At 41.0% G+C, this 20,860-nt stretch overlaps 2 protein-coding genes and 1 pseudogene across 6 annotated transcripts; all 3 read right to left on the bottom strand.

Moving 5' to 3' along the window:
* Positions 1 to 1,309: 1,309 nt before the first annotated feature.
* LOC112282624 (phosphatidate cytidylyltransferase 4, chloroplastic) lies at positions 1,310 to 6,154 on the bottom strand. Of its 4 annotated transcripts, none has more exons than XM_024520488.3 (8): positions 5,868 to 6,154; positions 4,101 to 4,840; positions 3,538 to 3,857; positions 3,215 to 3,405; positions 2,856 to 2,980; positions 2,402 to 2,535; positions 1,923 to 2,038; positions 1,310 to 1,725 (listed from the first exon to the last, which is right to left on the bottom strand). In XM_024520488.3, the coding sequence occupies exons 2-8, from the start codon at positions 4,590 to 4,592 to the stop codon at positions 1,634 to 1,636; spliced, it is 1,470 nt and encodes a 489-aa protein (XP_024376256.1). In that variant the 5' UTR covers positions 4,593 to 4,840; positions 5,868 to 6,154; the 3' UTR covers positions 1,310 to 1,633. The 4 variants fall into 4 exon arrangements, with proteins under 4 accessions (XP_024376256.1, XP_024376259.1, XP_024376257.1 ...); XM_024520491.3 differs by having other exon boundaries at positions 4,101 to 4,837; positions 5,868 to 6,008; XM_024520489.2 differs by lacking the exon at positions 5,868 to 6,154 and adding an exon at positions 5,653 to 5,822.
* A 2,293-nt stretch (positions 6,155 to 8,447) lies between these two features.
* LOC112282930 (serine/threonine protein phosphatase 2A 57 kDa regulatory subunit B' beta isoform pseudogene) lies at positions 8,448 to 11,674 on the bottom strand (annotated as a pseudogene). Its single transcript, XR_016503022.1, has one exon. The product of XR_016503022.1 is annotated as a serine/threonine protein phosphatase 2A 57 kDa regulatory subunit B' beta isoform pseudogene (transcript).
* A 689-nt stretch (positions 11,675 to 12,363) lies between these two features.
* On the bottom strand, positions 12,364 to 18,708 carry LOC112282929 (putative aldehyde oxidase 3). The gene is made up of 12 exons (XM_024521127.3): positions 18,440 to 18,708; positions 16,763 to 18,315; positions 16,550 to 16,646; positions 16,135 to 16,391; positions 15,768 to 15,980; positions 15,426 to 15,644; positions 14,490 to 15,245; positions 14,137 to 14,358; positions 13,850 to 13,939; positions 13,496 to 13,594; positions 13,210 to 13,399; positions 12,364 to 12,964 (listed from the first exon to the last, which is right to left on the bottom strand). The coding sequence occupies exons 1-12, from the start codon at positions 18,597 to 18,599 to the stop codon at positions 12,729 to 12,731; spliced, it is 4,092 nt and encodes a 1,363-aa protein (XP_024376895.1). The 5' UTR covers positions 18,600 to 18,708; the 3' UTR covers positions 12,364 to 12,728.
* Between the last annotated feature and the right edge of the window lie 2,152 nt (positions 18,709 to 20,860).

Raw genomic sequence — 20,860 nt, 5'->3', positions numbered from 1 at the left:
AGAATTAAGATAAGTATATGATCAATGTACGTGTATCTGCGTTTTTATTTTATTTTATTTTCGTTCAATAAATGACAAGATATTAAATTGTATGTGAAAACAAAAAATAGAGAAATGTATGTGTTTTAGCAATCATTTGCAATGTAATTACATGTAATGTTACCTTTATGAGGATTTATTGATAGATCCAAGAAAAAGTCCAAGTTCTTATGAAGCATTCAACTTCTAAAATGTTACACCATATATATAATGAACCGTTAAATTATACATTTTCTTATTGATTTGAAAATAGTTGTTCTTTTAGACATCTAGCATATATAAATGAACTTGAGTCAGAACATGAGACACAAACTCACACAAAGGAAAACATACTAAAAATGTGCAATATATTTTTTGCCCAGCTCCTATCTTAATCCATTCCAGTTTCAGTATGCCATTTTGTTTAACCCTAAAAAGACTTCAGTTGCAAATTCAAATACATACACATGTACACACATGTACACACACTGAACCCACGAAAGCTTACTCCCACAAACTCCAACATTCTAGAAGAAAAACACGGAAACACTTGGCCACAAACAGCAGATGTGTGGCTTGCACCATGTTGAAGACAAGTTGGAGCCTCTTTGAATATCAAGAGGACTCAACAGCCGCCGAAGAAGACGCAGAAGACGTGCAGTGTTGGTGTGAAGATTGATGACATGCTGAGTGTATTGAGGGTGATCAAATGCAGAGCCGAGAAAGTGGGTTCGTAATTGCTGTTACTGTGCACAGATCCAGCTAGCCCTTCTCATCGGAGTTTCCAAAGCCTGGCATTTTTGGTGGTTGTCGAATGACCTCTTGCCACAATTGGAGTTTTCTGAGGTCCCCATGTTGCGGTTTCTCGCACTCTCGACCTCACATGTGGTGGTTGCAGGGCTGATCTTTCGGATAGGCTCTACGTGTCGCTTGCAGATTGGCATGAGAGAGCTATGTTTTAGATTTAGTGATACAGGTGTGTTGATGTGCATGAGCTGGTTGGTGACAGTTAGTGTTATTGCTCTACTATTTGTGTTCTAAGAATGCCTAGTACCATCCGCCCTAGAACTTGCCAGTTGCAAGATTTACTCAACTTTCACTCCACAAAAATGCCGCTGTAATTGCTATTAGTAGTATGCATGTATATGTATATATATTTGTGGCTCATCCTCTTCTGCTGTGACACGACAAAGGTAGCAGACGACACTAGAGGATTAAGCTTAAAAGAAATAGGAGAACATGATCAGGAAAGTTAACTCATCACATTTTCCTATACATTGAATCTTGGAGCTTCGGACAAGTGAAATGCACTATTTAATTATACAAGACCATTTCATGCGTAGACTACATTTGCAAAGGTTTTGACTGATCCAAGGACGCAAAGACAATCTACTGAAGTCGAGGGGCTTTCATCTCTGGTAAGCCCACAAATAATTAGTGTAGAAATGGAAGAGGACTATTCAAGAAAGGATCTATAAGAATACTACGCTTCCTACTGACTTGAGCCTGTTGGGCTGAAGATCCTTTTGTAAGGACAACAACCAATAGCTTTGAAGACTTGCGAGCGGCAACAAACTAAACCTTGCCAATACGAAATCAGAAAAAGTCTACATGTTTAGACTCCAAATAAGGGAATTCCCACCTTGACAAAGGAATGCACAAGTGCTCCTGTGAATACGTAACTGTCGACTCGGTCCAATATGCCCCCTGCCATAATACCATCTATTGTTATCTGAAAAGTAGCTAAGATTACATCTATAGACTAGCCATCAGATCTCGCCCACAACAGCTATAGATAGAGTAAAAGAAACCTGTAGCTGAATATAAAATTGACAAGGTCACGTTCTAGTACCTAAACAATACAGGATGCAGATGGGGAAAGGAATAAATTTAACGGGACATACCGTGACCAGGGATGAGTTTCCCCGAGTCCTTAACACCAGCATCTCGCTTTATCATGGACTCCGTCAAGTCACCGAACAGGGACCCCAGAAAAACAAGTACCGCCATCACCGCCGCGCTGCGTGCATCCCAGCCGACAATATTATTAATAATAATACTGATAAAAATAAAATAAATCCAATAAATAAATATATACATAAAATAAAATAAGAACATTGATCGATTGTATTTGTCGTCAAAGGATTGTCAGCGCGTGGATCCGTCAAGTGTTCTAAATTTGCAGCATACACAAATACTTAAAGCATAGCAAGACCTCTAGCCAAACCATCTGCCGTAACCCAAGTTACGATGACGTTTAGTCAATGCGACATGGCATCTACTCTTTGAAACTATACCAAGATTTTGACTAAGCTATATCCACGAGAATGTACGGTTTCCAGACTTTTCCAATCCTTGAAAACCACTTGCAAAATATTTTTACCTGGGAATAGACATGGGCCATTGAAAAACGCGAGCAAGCACCACGGATACAGCAATTGATGAACTTAGGCCACAAGCTGCACCCTCTAAAGTTTTCTTCGGACTAACTTCAGAGAGTGGCGTTCTACCCATTGCCTGATACAGAAGCACGGGCAATAAGCACAGTGTGGACGGCAGAATGTATATCACACAAATCAAGGAATACAGCTTTGTAGTTCTTCTGAACACGGTTGTTGTACTCTAAATACAACCAAACAACCAAACTAGCCGACGACACAGAAGGTGCATAAGATGATATCCTGCAGCTTAGCGGCTCTAAACACATTCATTGAGCATGAAGTTCCACAAATTTTGACGAACGAAACCTGCCGGGCAACGTCGAAACTTTTCAATACAACTTTCTGCAATATACATAAAAAAAAAAAGCAGTAGAAGAGAATCAGTTGGAACCTTACCTTTCCCCCCAAAAAAGCGCCTGTATCTGCAGCTATTATGGTGCTAATGGCCATGATGGTAGCTATCAGGCCCACTGTCCAGTGAGCCTGTCCTCCGAGCAGCGCAGGCCACGCTGAGGCGAATTCTATTCATATCATTCCAACGGCACCGTTTCGTTCGTAGATTCAAAGGAGAGGTTCCACAGAGGAGATACTCTTAGAAACAATGAAAGAGAAAGAAATTTGAGGACTTGCAGAAATTTAAAACACAACGTAAACCAGCAAATGCGCAAAGGAAAAGTCTGGAAATGTTCAATGGACTTGAAAGGAAACAAATCACCAATTGCATCAATATAGCAAAGCTAAAAAGATACACTTACTGGTATTGATAGCAGGAATGGCAAGGCCACAACGCAACTTTATCCAGAAGCAAGGAAGGTAACCACAATAAAATAAACCGAATATAGCACTTGACAGCTGCGAAAAACGAGGGCCGCGCTGAAGCAGAAGCACTGTAGCCAACAAAAATGACGCTGTTGTTACTGCCATTCCAACACGTCCACCAAAGTACCTGCAGTCACTCTAGGTTGAGCTATTTTGTTGTGGACGTCAAACTGTTGCAAATACGAAATCAAAAGCAACTTCCGAGCATCTGACGTAAAACCTTTGAGAGGAATAAATGGTGAGTAATATCGGGACTTACATGGTCATTAAAGGCATGGCTGCACAGATAGCTGAACAGATTCTGGTCGCGATAAGTGGTGGTGCTTCCATACCACGAGTCATGGCTTTGCTTTGCACGAGATCAAAGTATTCGCCCGTGGCCACCCAAATTGTAGCAGCAAGAGCTGTTGTGAAAACCCAACCACCAGCCAAAACTACACCTAGAACACCGAAGCCTATGATGAACCCAAAAACTACCCTGTTCTTAAGCTGTCCCTTTTTATCTTGTGGTGTTGAGGATGTTGGGATTTTCTCCAACGATGGAGTGATTGGATCATCTTCAGCCAGTTCTGCTTGCGGCTGCACAACATAAAAATATGGCATAAACATCAAAGAGAACAAACCAATAACTATTATTAGAATATTCAGTTTCACAATCAATAAAACATAAATAGAACCAAAAAATAAAAAAACTACCAAACGATGTGTCATGAAAACTGTATGCCGCAATTAACTACATGATGAAGACAAATGCTGAGCTTGCCGTTAAGTTAAAGAAGAAGGAGAAGAAGAAGAAGAAGAGCTTTGAACACGAAGCTGTACCTTAACTTGAGTTTCTTCTCCATCCACGGGAGCAGCATCAGCAGCTATTGCCCTCCGTGTCACTTCTAGTCGATGTTCATTTGTCTCATCGCTGGTTACCTCTGTTAAGGAAGATTCTTGTATTGATCTTAGCTTCCGATTTAAGGATCTCCATCTCAAAGGAGCAGGCAATAACGAAGGAAGAGATGAATGTTTTCTTATGCTAGAGCAACCCAGAACGCTTGACTGGGTGCCATGTACAAACTCATTCATTGATCTGGACCATCGAAACGATGTAGAAGCCCGCCCAGGTTTCTGCTGAGATCTGATTTCACAGTTATCGGTGTATCCTGAGGAAGTAGAATAACAAGTATCAGCTTCGGATAAGGCTCTCAAAAGGAGAGATGATCGAGACTTGGAAGGATTTGAAAGTGACGATGCCGATGGAAGGGCTGCTGTTTGGAGCCCAGCGGCGGGACCTGTGTGACAGGCAGCACCCAGGGCTCCATACATGGCAGCGATACAGTTATTGCCTCGCCTGTGGACGTGGGAAACCTCTTACACGTTCAACTGAAATGCTCCTGGAGTCACTCTACCCCTGCATTCTCTCAACCCTAAATCATCATTTCTCATCACTGCCCCTGAGACTGCTGCTAGTGCCTTCGAATTTTTCTGTTTTAATTAATACTTCCAGCTAGGGCGTTGGGAATATCGAACAATATTTACGCCTTTAACGGCTGCTTAGCATCGCAATTCAGCTGCTGCAAGTGAAACAAAAAAGCGTCAGACACGTACATGAGGCTACTGAATTTAGAAATAAGTCACCGTTGGGACTTTAAGATTAGGGGTTGCAAGTATCCTGGCGCCTGAGGCAAGAGAGTGGAAAGAGAAAAGCCAGGGATACTTCCAAATTGTCGCAAATGACGTATGAACAGCACAATCCGAAAAGAATAAATCCAATATCAGCACATCACAAAATATGAAACATCAAAGGCAGCAAGTCTTTTAGCTTGATAATCTTTCTCTACGGTAACTCAATCAAAACCTAAAATAGCAGGTTGATCACAAGGGCTATTCAAATGAACAATAAAGTATCCAGAATGCAAGCAACCAATTATTAGAGTGAACTGGTAAGCGTGGCAAAGCATTTCAAAATCCACAAAATCATCGCACAAAGCCGAGTGATTGAGCAGACATAGACAGAGATTGCTCCAAATTCCTAATTGTACTGTAAGCACAAAGATTTGAATCGCCTGATGGAGCTTGGTTTAAGATCCTTGCACCCGACTTAACAATCTAACAAATTACTTGACTACAGCTAGGTTAGGTAGAGAATAGCCACATTGTACTCTTGAGGCTGAAGATGAATTGAGGCCAAACTCATCACCAAGGAGCGAAGGAACACACAACAAGTCCAGGTAATTACATCTCAACGACCAAAGCAAAGCCAACTTCCAGCACAATACTCTACACAAGGCCACTGACATCGAACACAAGTCTCTGACATCCTTCACAAGGTAAAAGCACTTCGACCTCCCAAACAAAAACCCACTTCAAGCTCATGCTCACACACCTTCCCCACGACGGCCGTGCAAATGTAACCAGAATCAATAAAAGGAAACACACAAAAATCACTCAAATTGTGGTGCGAAACAACAAACCCAGCTTGTCAACCTCACACACGTCCAACCCACGAGGAGAAAGAAGAAGATGTAATAGAAAAAGGAAAGAAAGATCCCTGATGCCCCCCCCCCTGCACGACGCGTCTTCAGGTCAGGCACACCTTACCTTGAACGGGAGCACGAGGAGCTAGGTGTGAAGGTGAAGGTGAAGGGGAGAGAGAGCCTGTGACGGACAGACAGGCGAGCCAGAGATTCCAGAGCGAGAAATTGAATCTCCCTTCATATGGGTCGGCTTATCCACTTTCCCATCGCCATCTCAACGACCCCCGTTCTCCCTCCTCTCGCTAACTCTCACTCCCTCTCGCCCTCTTTCTCACCCCTCCTCCCCACTTCACGCCAGAACCACTTTTATCGCGCACCTCCCCCACTTTTCCTCTCTCTCATATCCACCTGTGTGTGTGCAGCACCCCTCTCTCCGCTTTTCTCATCTTCTGCTCTTTGCATCTCCCCAGGTGTGAATGGACCCACTTTCCTTGTCCATCAGCCCCGGCGTCACGTTGCAGCTGCTGCTTGGGTGAGGAGACGACGCTGCTGCTCCTCCTGCTGGGCTTCGCAATGCGCGGCGCTCCGCGTGCTGGATCGTTCGTTCCGTGGATTCCATCATCACTCAAATTTGGAGCTGTTTGTTTGTTTGTGTGGGTGTGTGTGTGTTATTGAACAGAAAAGGGGGGGGGGGGTTAGCTTACTGTTGATGTTGAGAAAGGAATTACAAATCCGTGTGGGAGGAGATTGTGAGCCTTGGAGTTAATGTCCATGTGTGCATGGGGAGCGCAGAGCTAATAAGTTTTTCTTTGATTGATCGAGTGTTACGGAATTCGAAAAAGATAGCTATTTGTGAGAATTTAATAGTAGTGTTTTATTTTTTTATTTTTTTTATTTTTATAATGTTGTTGAGTAACATGTTTTACAATGTTTAATGCAAAGAGACAACATTTACAAAAGTGTAAACTTTACTCTGATAACTTGTATTGTTTTTTTTTTTGTTTTTGCAACAATAACACTCAAAAATGGGATTCAATAATAATAGATTACAATCTATTGTATATTGGAAGAGGATCATGGAAAAATATTGTACGCTAGAAATTGATACAAACCAAAATTCATTTAGCAAAGGATTTAAGTTGAGATAATTCAAAAAAGTTGTGTATAACAAGATTGGATTTGTTGAGTGAAAAAAAAAATAGTCATAATTTATGAAGAATAATTTCTTTTGATTTGGATAAGCATGCAAAGAAAATATTATTTAAATGTGAAGGGGTTTTTTTCTTTTTTCTTTTTTATGCATTGATTATAATGTTGTTATGTCATAGGAGCCAAATCAATATTAAGTCAAATCAAATTATTAATAGATTTAGACTTATCTCAAATATTTAAAAATTAAAGATTGTAAGAAGATATTTATATTTAAGGTGTTGCTAATGCCATTGTAGTTTTTGATAACTACCACCACAACTTGCTATCCACCACATGCCATCATAATTTTTGCTAATGTCACCACAAGCTCCTTTGAACTTGCATTGCACAAACACAATGAATTTAAAAAAATATTAATAATAAATTATAATAAATATCCATAAAGAATGTGTGATGGCAATACCAAACACATTCCCACAACACCACAATATCCATAAAGAATGTCCTAAATTTAGGAAAATTTGTGATGGCAATACCAAACACTATGGTAACATTAGCAACACCCTAGATTTATGTATGTTTCAATGTAATTTAAAAAAATTAGTCATGTATATAGTTAAATATAATCTAATTTTTCAAAAGATTTATATATATATATATATATATATATGATTATGATTAATATGAAATTTGAATAGATTTCTAAAATAATTAGTACATATATATTTTTGAGGCATTTAAGGTGCTTTCTGAAAAGTTGAAGCATTATTGGATGTAACTAGTAAAACTTGGTGTGTAAAAATCTTTTAATAATTCTTAATTAAAAATTTGTATATAATTCCTTCATTTGGTTATTGAATATTTTCTTTTTCTTTTTCTTTATAATTTATAATTTAGCTCATTTTATTTGAAGGAATGTAAATTGGTTAGTTTTTTTTTTTTTTTTCAATAGATAGAAAAGCATTAAACATAGTATTTTATGAGAATTAGAAATAGTAAAAAAGAAGATTAAAAAGGGTGCATGGAATTAACATTAGTTGATGTAGATTAGAAAATTACAATGATAATGTCAAATACAATCTTCTGATTTAAAAATTAATGTTGTAGATTTGAACTCTAAATTAAAAATACTAAAATCAACTAAACAATAAAGACATAAGCATCTACTAAGAAATAAGATTCATATCTAAATTTTTTGAATAGTGAAGAATAAAAAATAAAAAATAAAAATAATATATATATATATATATATATATATATATATATGTGTGTGTGTGTGTGTGTGTGTATATATGTAATCTTTTTTTTAAAAAAATTGACATTCTTAACTTTTCTTTTCATGACATGTCAAATCAAAGACAACCTCAATCTAAACCTAACCATAATATGAATTTTCTTTTGTAAATTTGATCAACCCCTCATTCATTTCCAGTTGTTCTATACCTTATTTAACAAATAACAAACCCTCTAAATATTAGCAAAGCACACACATATATGCCAGCACTCATAATGTGTGCGTTACCCCTGCTTGAGAGACAAAACAAAAAGAGGCTAAACTGCAATTTCAACCCTTAAGTAGGATCTAACACAGAATGCTTTAGCCACAAACTTGACTTAATCAGCACAACCTGCACACATCGCCTGGCAATGAAATGCAGGGAAGGCCTGACAGCTCTTCAACATCTGCCTGGAAATTGGCGATCTACAATTTCAACCGCTCAACAAGCAAACTCTAGCAGGAAACACCCGATCTCTAAAGAGCATTGATGCCGTGTTTTACAGTGCCTGTGAATAGCCAGCACGCAATGCAAGTGACACAATAGTCCACCACCATAACCAGGGATGAGTTCTGGTTTAAGTAGAACTTTAAGTAGAACCTTGAAAAAGTCCTCCGATGCACTGCATCATTCAATGCCCATGTGGTGTCAATGAAAACCTGAAGAAGCTTCAGTGGGCACGACAACAGTGGTAACCAAGTTGCTCTGGTTTTGCTCTCATGACAAATCTGGGAGCGAAATAAGATCCCCCAAAATGCAAAAAGAAGTGCCGTGCGTTGACCTCTACAGGTCTTTTAACCTTCTTTAAAATTTGCAGTAGCGTAGTGGTTTTTTCGGTATGAGAACTGGTCAGTGCCCTGGCATCAGATAGAGTGGAGACAGGAGCTAGCCTTTCGATGTTATCCTCTGTCCCACAGCCTTGTTTTCACTGAACACAGTTGGAATGTAAGAAATGTTGCTGAGACTACAGTACAGTGATTCTAGCTGTGGTTTGCAGCAGCAGCAGCATCCAGGCTCTTCCACGTTTCTTCCCGTTTCGCGGCTAGTATTCTAGCTTTCGCCAAGTCATTCTGGTATTTGCGGTTACATTCGTGGAAAAGCACGTTGTCCATTTCCAACAACAGTTTTCGAACGTTCTAAGAGAGATCATGCACAGCGTGGTTCCAGTGACTAGTTGCATTCCTCACAATAGCAGGATAAATCAAGGGAAGAACCACATGGCGGTGCTGAGTAACCAAGCTTACGATGTGATCGTTGTTCCAAAAGAAGAGCGCATGCTCCGCCACCTGTTGTGTGCCGCATCAACACTAGTTTTGTACTAATTGAATTTCATTGCAATGATGCGTTGAGTCGCTTAGGCAAGCATGCCTCAAGAGGAGCATATGTCTGTAATTATGTAAGCATTGAATAGTTGTGCTGGAAAGATATGAGATGATTCAGTAGTTTTTATTAAACGAATCGGACCTGCAGATTAGACGAAGAAACAAGCGTGGTATTCACCTGGAAATGGGGGCTGTTGAGACAACGATTAAGTTGCCTGAAGAGGGGCTCCATGCAGCACTGGAACTCTAGAACTTCTTCCAACTCTCCCAGATATAGTGCCTCCTTCCCACTGTTCTTCACGGGCCAACACTAAAGCAGACCCCTGATTACAATATCTGCCAGCTTGAAATCCTTCTCTACAGATCCGATTATACAATAGGAGAGCTGCTGGTGATAGACAGAAACGCCGTTGGGTTCGTGAAGAGGTAGTAGGGCACGCACAAGGAAAACCTTGTGCTCCTCCTTGAAAGGCAGGGCAAACCATCGCGTCCATCGGTCTAGAAATCTTATTACAAAGGAACGATCAAAATATCTCTTGGCAACCATCGCGTCCGTATCAGGAGAAACCACATACCACAACAGAAACTCAAATTCAATTTGCAAATGCGGCCAGGTGGGGTCCATGGCAGACTCTTCATCCTCGCCTTCATGGGCCTCGAAGGTCGTAATTCCGTGATGACCAGGCGGAAGAGTGAAACAAGTTGATGACCTACATACGAGACTCTGTAAACTTCCCTGGCCCGTAAGCCACATATTCAACCAACTTCAGCAATGTTTGTCTCTTAATCTCTTTCTCCTTCACATCCTTCGTGGGATCTGTGAAGTCGAACATATAACACCACAGATTGAGTTTCCTTGAGAACTGAGATTGCCTCTCAGAACAGGCACGTCCCTGATGAATTGTAGTGGCTCAGAAGTTCCATTCGGCAACTTACTCCCAATCGGTTTCGGTGAGCTCTGCGAAAGCACTGAAGACGAAAGTGTCTCTCCAGGTTGCCATGCCATTGACGTTAACGATTTGCTTGTCCCAAGCCGATTCACTTCGAGTTTCGAGATCCCATGGCCGGAGTGGATGGACTCGGCGCTGACAACGCTGTCGCTGCAGCGTCCTAGGCACCAACCCTATCATTGACTTCCACAGTTTTTGATGGATCCTTCTGTCGTGTGATCCCAAACCTCAATTTAAATGCCATAACTGATCAACCTCACTTAGAGTCTAACGTGAAGAAGTCATGACCGACCGTTAAATTGTTTGCAAAAGATATAGCTGACTAATAACGATTCAAGATCCAAGAACGGAAAAAACACAAGTATTACAACTTAGCGTCTGATTGCTCAATACAATGCACCATGGATTCCAGATACATGCGTTACCAAATGCAGACGCCGTCGGCCAAAACTAAGACCAACAGCCAAAGTTCTCGAAAACACGATTTCAAATAATGCACTCCCAGAAAGACCATGCAATGAGATCGTCTCAAATCCACTTTCAACGGATCCTACCACTTCTGGAATACATATACAACCATCCACTGCGTTCACTCAAAACCTGACTCCGAAGTTCAGTTATTTAGTCGCATCATCGACCCTTCTATCGTTCTTCCAAAGTCGATACTTCGTACTCGAATCATGCATAACATTCAATTTAAATTTCAGACCTTCTATAATAACAGAATAACAGAACAACCATACATCTCAAAGGTTTTCGAAGCCATGAACTGCTTGACACCCATCAACCCTCAAATTCATACTCCCTACAGATTCTTTTCACCTCCACCAACTCTACCAAACGCAGCTCCGTCAACAACCAGAGAATTGAAAATTGATGAGCCCAAATCTTCCATTGTCCATCAAGTCGATTGTGGGTGCTCAGGTTTGTGAGCTTACAAGTTCTCTACAGTGAACTAATCCACATCAAACCTCGCAAAACACTTGAAAGAGATGAACTGAGCACCGTACACTCCGTTTCCGCTTTTCCGGCTGTCTTTTCGCAACAGAATCTTCTGTGTTCCAATACGTCTGCTCCTAAAGGACGCCGCCACATCTGAATATGTCAGGGATCTGTCTGCTCCTGCCAAAGAATAAAAGTTGTCTACGGTCTTATCGCACACTTATTATTATCCAGAAGCTGTGACATTAACGCTATCCTTATTTTTAGGACTTGGGGACATAAACACACTTGATCCTAGAGTGAATTCAGACTAAATCCTCTCGTCGCTTGTGCGTGAACAACCAAATCAGATTCACCATTTGCAAAGCTATTCCCAGACTTGATTCCTTTTCTTGACATAAAACCGGGTACATCCGATGCTTGAATGAATTGAAGAAAATAAGTTACAAGCATATCAGGACCTAACACCCGGAGAGATCAATGCGAAGCTAATAGCATAAGGAATAGTGATAATGACAAAATCGTGAACTATTCTTCCAGTAATTTCCGCCATTGATTTACCGGAAACATGGAGGTTCAGACAAAGGAGGTGAGGCTGTGATTTTTCCTATATTTTGAAGATTGACTTAGAAATCTGAAATTGGTTTTTCTTTTAAGATTGTATTTTTCTGTGCACATACATGCAACCAGGCTTAAACATTTGAGAGAATCATATAGATAACATCTGCCATGCTGTGGTGCAAAGCTGGCCAATATTACTCATATCGGCTACCAGTCGAGCATCTTGATGAATTTGTAGATGAACCCTACTGCCTTAATATCTAGCTGATAAGACAAAGCACAAACTGACCTCTAGATCTGTCACCGTTGTGATCCCCAGCATGTCTGAGTAAAAAAGTATGAACACATCAAGTGGGTATGATTGTATATCATCATGCAAATGTGGCAGAGTTGAGTTAAATGCAGTCATGTTGCGCTTACAAAAACCGAGCACTATTTGCGGGTACAATAAGTATTAATTTCAAAACTGGCAACAGGAGTGAGTAATAAAGAAAAAGAGCATGAAAATGCTCACAAATGCAAGTAAACTTGAAAATGGAGCTTTCGAGATTCTTAAGTGCAGAAGCAACTTTCAAAACTAGTACTCGTATGACTATCCAATATTTACACGTCAACGTCTACATAGCCTGTGATCCGTCCTACTCAAATGGCTTTCACAGAGTAATAAGCTATTAGTAAAATCAATCAGAATTACTTCACACACTATACAGTTTTCAAGTCACCGCAAACCAGCAAGTGCACCCTACTAAGCCGAGAGCCTCCAGGTGAGATCCACGAATCTTCAAACCAGTTTTCCATGCGGTATGGTTTTGGATGGTTTCAGTGCGGATAGCAGATGGTGCTCCACATTATCAAGTCCACATAAGCTCTTCACTTTGTCTGCCGTTGCAGGTGGGCTGAACTCGAAGGCATCACTGTCTGCGTTACTGCCGAGATGGTCTTTCCTCGCAGCTCTGATGGCATTGCGAATCGCAGAGTACACAGAGCCTACTAACACTAGAGGAGGCTCACCAACCGCTGTTACACGTGTTACACATCAAGTTAGAGTGTCACTTGCTTCACAATTCTTTAGTGAAGAAGACATCCAGAAATTGTAAAACAATAAAACAGTAATTCTAATAATATGTATATGTTTACTCGATTGATATTAATTAGATGTGAACCAGTTGAAATGTACGACGATAGACTCTGGTCAGGCCATGGATTTGCACAAACTAGATTGCTGATTTTTGGAAAGGAGGTGGCAAGTCTGGGAGCTGAACCTTTTGAAGATAAGATACGGTCTTTGTGCTCGGGGCTGTTGTAGAGCTCCACATTGAACTTCTGTGGAATTGTGTCCATAGTAGGTGGCTTGTATGTCCATGTACCATCAGACAAGAGCTTTCCCTTAGCGTCTCTTTCAACATCCTCTGTCAAAACAAATCCAATACCAAACACGAAGCCACCCTCTACCTGCATAAAAACAATTGCCCTTTTCATGAGAGGTCCTATACGAATTTGAAATCATCTTCAAAGACATCATGTTAGGAATGGCGAGGATTCGTTCACCTGTCCGATATCAACAGCTACGTTTATACTTTTTCCAGAGTCGTAGATAAGATCCACAGCCAAGATTCTTGTTTCCCCTGTTAACAGGTTAACCTCGACCTGCAAATGTGCAAGCGAGTCACTCAGTATTCGACAAGACTTGGCTTTTGCGATGCATGCGATCTCGATCACATAACACTAACATCCTACTTTCCATTAAGTTGGTAGTTAAGTTGGTCGTCAATTAACAATCTCTTCTTATGTTGGTGGTTATGATTGTCATGAAATTATTAAAATGTGGTCCAAAACCTCCTCTTGACTTTTGTAGTGAGCTCGTACTTTAGAGGTTTAAGTCAGAAAGGTCAGCAATCACACCTCACTTGCTCCGGCTCCAAATAAAACGTACGGTTTCATGGGAGAAACCCAACGCTCATGAGACTGCAAATCAATTTGCATCAATTTGGCCTGCACATACAATGCAAGAATAGTGAAACAATTTGCGAAAACTTTGGTACTGTTACTATTGACATTCATGAATTGTTGTCAATGTTCGCATGCTAGATACTTCACGTGCATTTGGGTCACAAAGGCATGGGACCTCAACTGACAAATTTCTGAAATCAAACAGAAAAATGTGGTGTTGGTAGTTTTTTAATACATACCATCGTACAAAGGTACTCCCACGAAACTTCCCCATCAGTTTTATCCTTGGCGAGTTGCTCTACCACAGGCTGCAAGCGTTGAACTAAAACCTCACACGCTTGCTGGGCAGCTGCACATGACCCCTCAGACGTTGTACTCCCACCATCACAAAATGAGTTCGGTAAACTGAGAGAATCTGATTGGAGAACCCGGATATTTGGGATCATGTCGACGTCCTTATTCTGCAATCACCACGAGAGAGGGGACAAATTAGCCCGCTCACGAGTGACATCGGTGTTGTTAATTTCAGTTGCTGAAAAAATGCTCACGTGCATAAGCGAATGTCAAATTTTACCGTCATGTTAACACCCACCTTCTTCCATAGGGGACTAAGACAGTACGCCACGGTTTGCCTCACTTTAGTATACAAACCCTGTCCCATTTCCACACCACCAACTTCTACAGCAATAGAACCATCACCGAAGATGCTCACAGTGGCAGTGTTTCCAAATGTAAATGCACCGTAAGTGCACGATGCCATCGCTAAGCCTCGCTTCACCCATTTGCTCTGCGCATTAAACTCCATAATCTCCTTCTCTCGCTCATCTATACGTGCACGAGACTTGAGCCGCTCCCACATTGCAGGCAATGTGAAACCATCCGCACCACCCACAGCATCCGCACCGTGAAAGAGGGCAATGCTCTCTGAGGTGTGGAGATTTACATCCCGAACTTGGTTGCCACTAATGCCCAAACAGGACGCTACGTGATCCACAATAGCGTCTGCGATGATGGAGCCTTCAGCATCCCCAGGTGCCCGCACGGCAGTCTTGGGCACATTGTTGGTTCTGCAGAGTATGGTAGTCAAGTCGAATGTTCCGTAATTGTACTTCTTCATACCGCTGGTTATAAGCATAGGATTGAAATCGTTATTATCTACAAACCAACCAGATTCCACCAACGTCTTGGCTTTCAAGGCAGTAATTTTTCCCGTCTTCGTGAACCCCACGGTAAAATTTGTCTTGGTTGGGGCTCGACCCCCCACCATCTGCATATCTGTGTTGCGATCAAGAGAGACGCGGACCGGTCTTCGGAGCTTGAAGGCAGCCACAGCAACCGCTGCAGCTATCTGCAAATAACATTGTAGCATGAACGAGCATTCGCAACACGTGACAGTACTAAGGCCTGGTGATAACCAGCTTCAATTTTAGTAGATTCCTGCCTCGAGCTCAAACAAGCTTGGGTCGGAAAAGTCCACTTTCTACCATTAGATTGAGCGCTCATATGAGGGGTAAGAGCGTGCTCATACCTGCATATTACGAAATGCTTTACCGCCAAAAGCGCCTCCAAGTCGCCGGGTGATGACACGAACATTGTGCGAGGGAATTGAGAGGCAACCGGCTATGACTTGTTGGAGACAATCTAAAGCCTGGCTTGCAGTGTAGACAGTGATGCAGTCATCCTCATCAGGAATAGCCAATGCGGTTTGTGTTTCCATGTAAAAATGATACTGCGATTTTGTCGTCACCTTCAGCCACACGAGAGGATCGAAATTGTTTACTAAACAGTGCGCTACAATAGAAAGGAACACAAATCAGGAAATGTTGCTTGTTAAATAGTTTCTGAATAATCAATGTCGCGGTCAACTTACTATGCCCTCAGACTTGAAGTCCGCCTCTTTAAGGCTCTCCTCAGCATCCCCGACCGGATTATGCGGTGGCGCAAACGCAGGATTCATCGGATGAAAAGAATCCTTGGCAACAGCCTCGTCGCAATTCATTATGGGAGCTCCAAAGCTGTGAGTATCATAGTCTACATTCACTTTCCCGGCGGCTAATTGTGCGTGCTCGTATGTGTCTGCAACCTATTCACATACCAAGACAGTAGAATGATTAGATAGCAGTGGTAGTGGCGGTGGTCGTTCTAGAATAGGAGCAGATTTCAGGTAAGAGAGAAAGCTTCAGATAAGGCGAATAAAGCACTATTCATGTGAAAGATGAGTTCGGGTAAGTACTTACCATTACTCCTAAGGGTTGACCAACATAGAACACAATTCCACCCGCAAATAAAATTTCTTTGGCCCCGTTGTAAGGGTTGATTATTCCGATATTTTCTCCGGGGATGTCGTCTACTGAGATGAACGTGACTACTCCCGTTGAATCTCGTGCGGCCGCGGTGTCAACATCAAAGGCTGCATAAGGCTCCGAGCTCAACACAAACGCAGCGTGTAGGCAGTGAGGAGGTGAAGGGATGTCGTCCACATACACTGCGTCTCCTGCACAACCATCTCACACTTTGGTCAGTGTTCCTTGAGCTGTAAGATCCAAACGCTTACTGGTAGTCATTATCCCGGAGAAGTGTTATAAACCATTAGCATCGGTTCACAACCGTACCCAATTACAACAAATGTGAGCAACTGCGTTGTCCATTTACCAGATGCTTGATTCTGAGACAGGAATTTCGCTATAGGTTGTGAAAGAGGGAATCGGTCATCGGTGAGAGTGAAGTTTTGCTTTCCGACGTGAGGGAACTGCACAAAAATATTCGATAGGTTGATTAATCGATCTACACAATTAGAAAAAATGTATGTGTATGTCTTCAGAAATGGAGCAACGCAAGAGTTTAGGGAATTTAACGAGGGCTTACGAGATGAGTGGAAGTCACGGTTGGCTCTCCGGAAAGGAGGGAATTAAGGAAGTCGAAGAGAAATCCAACATTCAGGCTTGTGCGGTACTCTTTCATGCTCGTCCCTTCAAGCGGAACCACTTCCTTCTTCAAAGCCTCCACAGCTTCTTTCACCAAGGATAAGCTCAAAGTTTTGCTCTTTAAAAGCTCCTCTACTTTCAAAGCCCGGATCGCATGCTTCGTTCCAAATGCACCAAAAGCTAGGCGAGCTGTTTCAATCACAACTTCCTCCCTCTCTCTTGAAATATGGACCAAGAAAGCGGCGTTGGAAAATGAGACCGCGTTACCATAAGGCCTCGGAGCTGCTCTGAAAGTTTTGAACACAACCTCCCTGGAATATGCCACAAGAGGGATGTGAACCGATTGCAGAATACTGTTATTTCCAAGTGCTCCCTTCGCTAAGAAATCATCCAAGGGAAGCTCTGCCACACTCGGATGAGCACCTCCCAAGTCCACAACCCTGGCTGAGGCCCCTGCACCAAGGAGAATGGTGGCGAGGTCCGAAGCAAACGCAAATTTTTGTGCCATAACCAGATTACCTCCCACACTACCCCAATTGCGGACATGGCCTCCTGCAAGCTTCTTCAAATGCTCTGCTAAGCCTTCAGCCACGGGCGATTTCCCAGCTCCAAAACTTTCCAAGCAGTCGATAAGCTCGGCAATGCGAGTGGCGGCACCAACTTCGAGACCGTGATCGTCTCGCCGAAGTGTCAGGAGCTCGGGTATCTGGCTAATATCCAAGAAAACATCTGGTCTGAGGTCTTTGTAGATACCAGCGCTCGTATTACCAACCACCAGCTTCAACTGCTGGTTGGTTTGATTTAGTACGTGCAACCTCTCACGCAATTCATTCAAGGTGCTCGCAGTTACCCACAAACGCTCTCTTTTCCCCTCATTGCTGCTTTCAACGTGCCTGAACCTCTCGCCAACGCTCTGCAAAGTCTCCGTTTGAGTAGGCTCTGAAGGCACCTTTCGAGCTTCTAATTCATCGACTAGGAACTTAGGGAACTGGGGATCGGCATTCGGTTCATAGGGTGGCAAATTTTCCTCCTTCGCTCCAGATTTGTCGGCCCAGCAGGTGTTGAGGCCCAAATCTTCAAGGTCTACATCCCATGCGAAAGATTTGCACACATCGAGAAGAGGTCTGTATCCCGTGCACCTGCATATATTTCCTTGAAGAGCTCTCTCAAGCTTCTCGCAGCTTGGTTTGGAGTGAGTTCTGTCGCCAACGGGTGTTAATGAGCGTTGCTGCTGCTGATCGTGCTTGAGGCACCCGTAGATGGCCATTGTCATGCCGGGGGTGCAGAAGCCGCACTGTGAACCGTGAAACGCTGAGATGCGCTTCTGGATAGCATGGAGGTTGTTTCCGCCGCCGCGCAAGCCTTCTGTCGTGGTGATGGCGCAGCCGTCGATGGAGCAGAGTAACACCAAGCACGAATTAACGGAACTTTCCTTGACTTCTTTGGTGACAGGGTTGTACCTCGCCAACATTACCACACATGCTCCACAGCCACCTGAACACAAAAACCATAACAAATTCCTCATCAAAACAAATAAACAAACACACCCTTATCCCTTGCGTGGTCTCATCGAAGCAGTAGACCCACAAAGCAGGAATTGTGTCAAGGATTTCTTTACCTTCGCCACACCCTCGCTTGGTGCCTTTGAAAGGTGTCTCACTGCGAATGTACGAGAGGAGAGTGGTGGCTGGATCCACCGAAGACAGCTCCACGCGCTGTCCATTCAGCGCAAACACCAGCGGCCTGTGCTCAGATTCCACAAACGACGGAATCCCCATCTTCACTCTCTACCACCTCACCTTTCCTATCAAGCTCCGCTGCTGTCCAAACAACAACAACGCGCAACCCAACTCCTCAAAAAACTGCACTCCAGTCCAGACGGTGCCTTCAAAGGCACATATCGACCAGTGATACTGATCCCGAACTTAAGTACCCATCAAGCCCGGTTAGACACACAGCTTCAGCTGCTTTCTTACGTCAAGTAGCATCATCTAATCCCCCCACATCCTGGATCGTGCTTGCCACAGGCCACCACAGACATGGATTCCACCTAGTTTGTCCGATTCCTATGACGACTGAGCACTGGGATTAGTGACGATCAGCTTGCAAGTAGGATCATCCCATTAGGCAAAAGCACCTGACATGCACCGAATACAAGGGGTAATACGAATGCAATCGATAGTCATAACAGACAAAAATACAAGTCGCCGATGCCACGGACTGCATTACATCATACGGTAGACGAGGCCAATGGCGTTTCATCTCGTCATGGGCCCCCATCGTGCCGAGCTTTCGTACGTAATGGGACAATACCGACGACAGTTTTTAGGATTTCGACTAAGATCCTCCGACCAATGGGATTCTGGCTCCTTCATTGACATTTTCGAAGCAACTCTTGCCACTTGGCACTTATGCAATATTATCCGGCCCTTAGTGTCACAGTCAGGGATTTGATAAAAAAAACAACAAAACAAAAGCAACAGTGTTATGCAGTGTTATTCCACACACTATATCTCAGCAATAAGTGCCCCCTATTGCTCCAGCTAATAGGATATTTTGATGCTACATACACAAGTAGATGCTCGATTTTTTTTATCTAAGTAGAGACATACAAATATATATATATATATATATATTCATTGGCAAGTAAATACATCATTTTAAAATAGTACTTATTTTACGAAAAGCGAAAAGGGGAACATGGAGTGATGAATGAAGTTTATGATGATTAGATGGAATATAAATACAAATGAACAAAGTTTGTGGCAATTTTAGCACAGTATGTCAAATTACACCTTATGTTTTTGATGTAGGTGTAAAATTACAAATAATCAAAGGTAATGGTAATTTCACATAATAAGATAGTATTTTTTTTTGGAAGTTATATATTTTTAAATTACATAATTTTGAAAATATATTTAAGTTTCTCGAATTAATAATCTATCAATAACTCCTAAAATATAATAATTATAATAAATGTTTATGTGTTTTCTACATTCATGAGTTATTTTTACATTCATAAGAGATAGATTTCTACATTTATAAGTTATTTTTTTAAGACTTGAAAGATCGTTTTCATATATATACAGCAATAGAAAGACAAGAAAAATCTATACAATAACGATAGAGGATTCTTCAAAGAATAAAATAAATCAATTTAAGTTAATGTAGTATCTTAAAATGAATAAATATTTAAGGATATAAAATTCACTACTATAAAAATATGTATTTTATTTATATTCATAATCCTTTAAATCACATAATATGGTAAATAATAAAAATATTACCATAAATAGTTTCTATAGATTTATAAGTTGGTGGAATAGCCATGCTTATGTCCAAATGCTTAATTTTATGGTCTAATTAATAATTAATGATGTTAGCAAACAAATGTTTCTATTTTGTTACTAAAATATCATTATTAACCTTAAAATCATCACATAAAGGTACAAGATCATTGGAGATAATTAATTGTAAAATAAAAAACTATTAAGTAAATAAATAGTATTCAAATATTATATAATTTTTATAATTTGGATATATATGAAATTAAATAAATATAATTTTAATTTTAATTATATATGTATGTACATGTTAGTATTTGTAAATCATGTAGAAGTTGATGGTACATAAAAATTTGTACAACTACATATTGAAAAATAAGTATAAATTATCTTAGGAATTATTTTTAAAAAAATTATTTATTTTTTATCCATATATGAAAATAGAATCTTTCTAATACCACCAATTTTTTTTTGATATGACCACCATATGTCACTATATTTTTTGCAATTGCCATCACAACTTATTCTTATTAACTTTGATTAAAAATAAATTTATTTTCTATAAATTTTGAAATATATATATATATATATATATATATATATATATATTAGAAATATTATTAATTTTTTTGATTGGTATTAAAAAATAAAAAATAACAAATGTAGAATAGATGACATGATGTGGTGATAGTAGCAAAAATTGTGATAACATGTGGTAGATGGCACATTGTGGTGGTATTAGCAATGTCCTATTT

The sequence above is a fragment of the Physcomitrium patens genome, chromosome 5 (assembly GCF_059467195.1).
Source record: "Physcomitrium patens ecotype Gransden chromosome 5, ASM5946719v1, whole genome shotgun sequence".
NCBI classification, from domain to species: Eukaryota; Viridiplantae; Streptophyta; class Bryopsida; order Funariales; family Funariaceae; genus Physcomitrium; species Physcomitrium patens.
The sequence above is the reverse complement of the archived record's forward strand: the minus strand, read 5'-3'. Positions and strand labels throughout refer to the sequence as shown.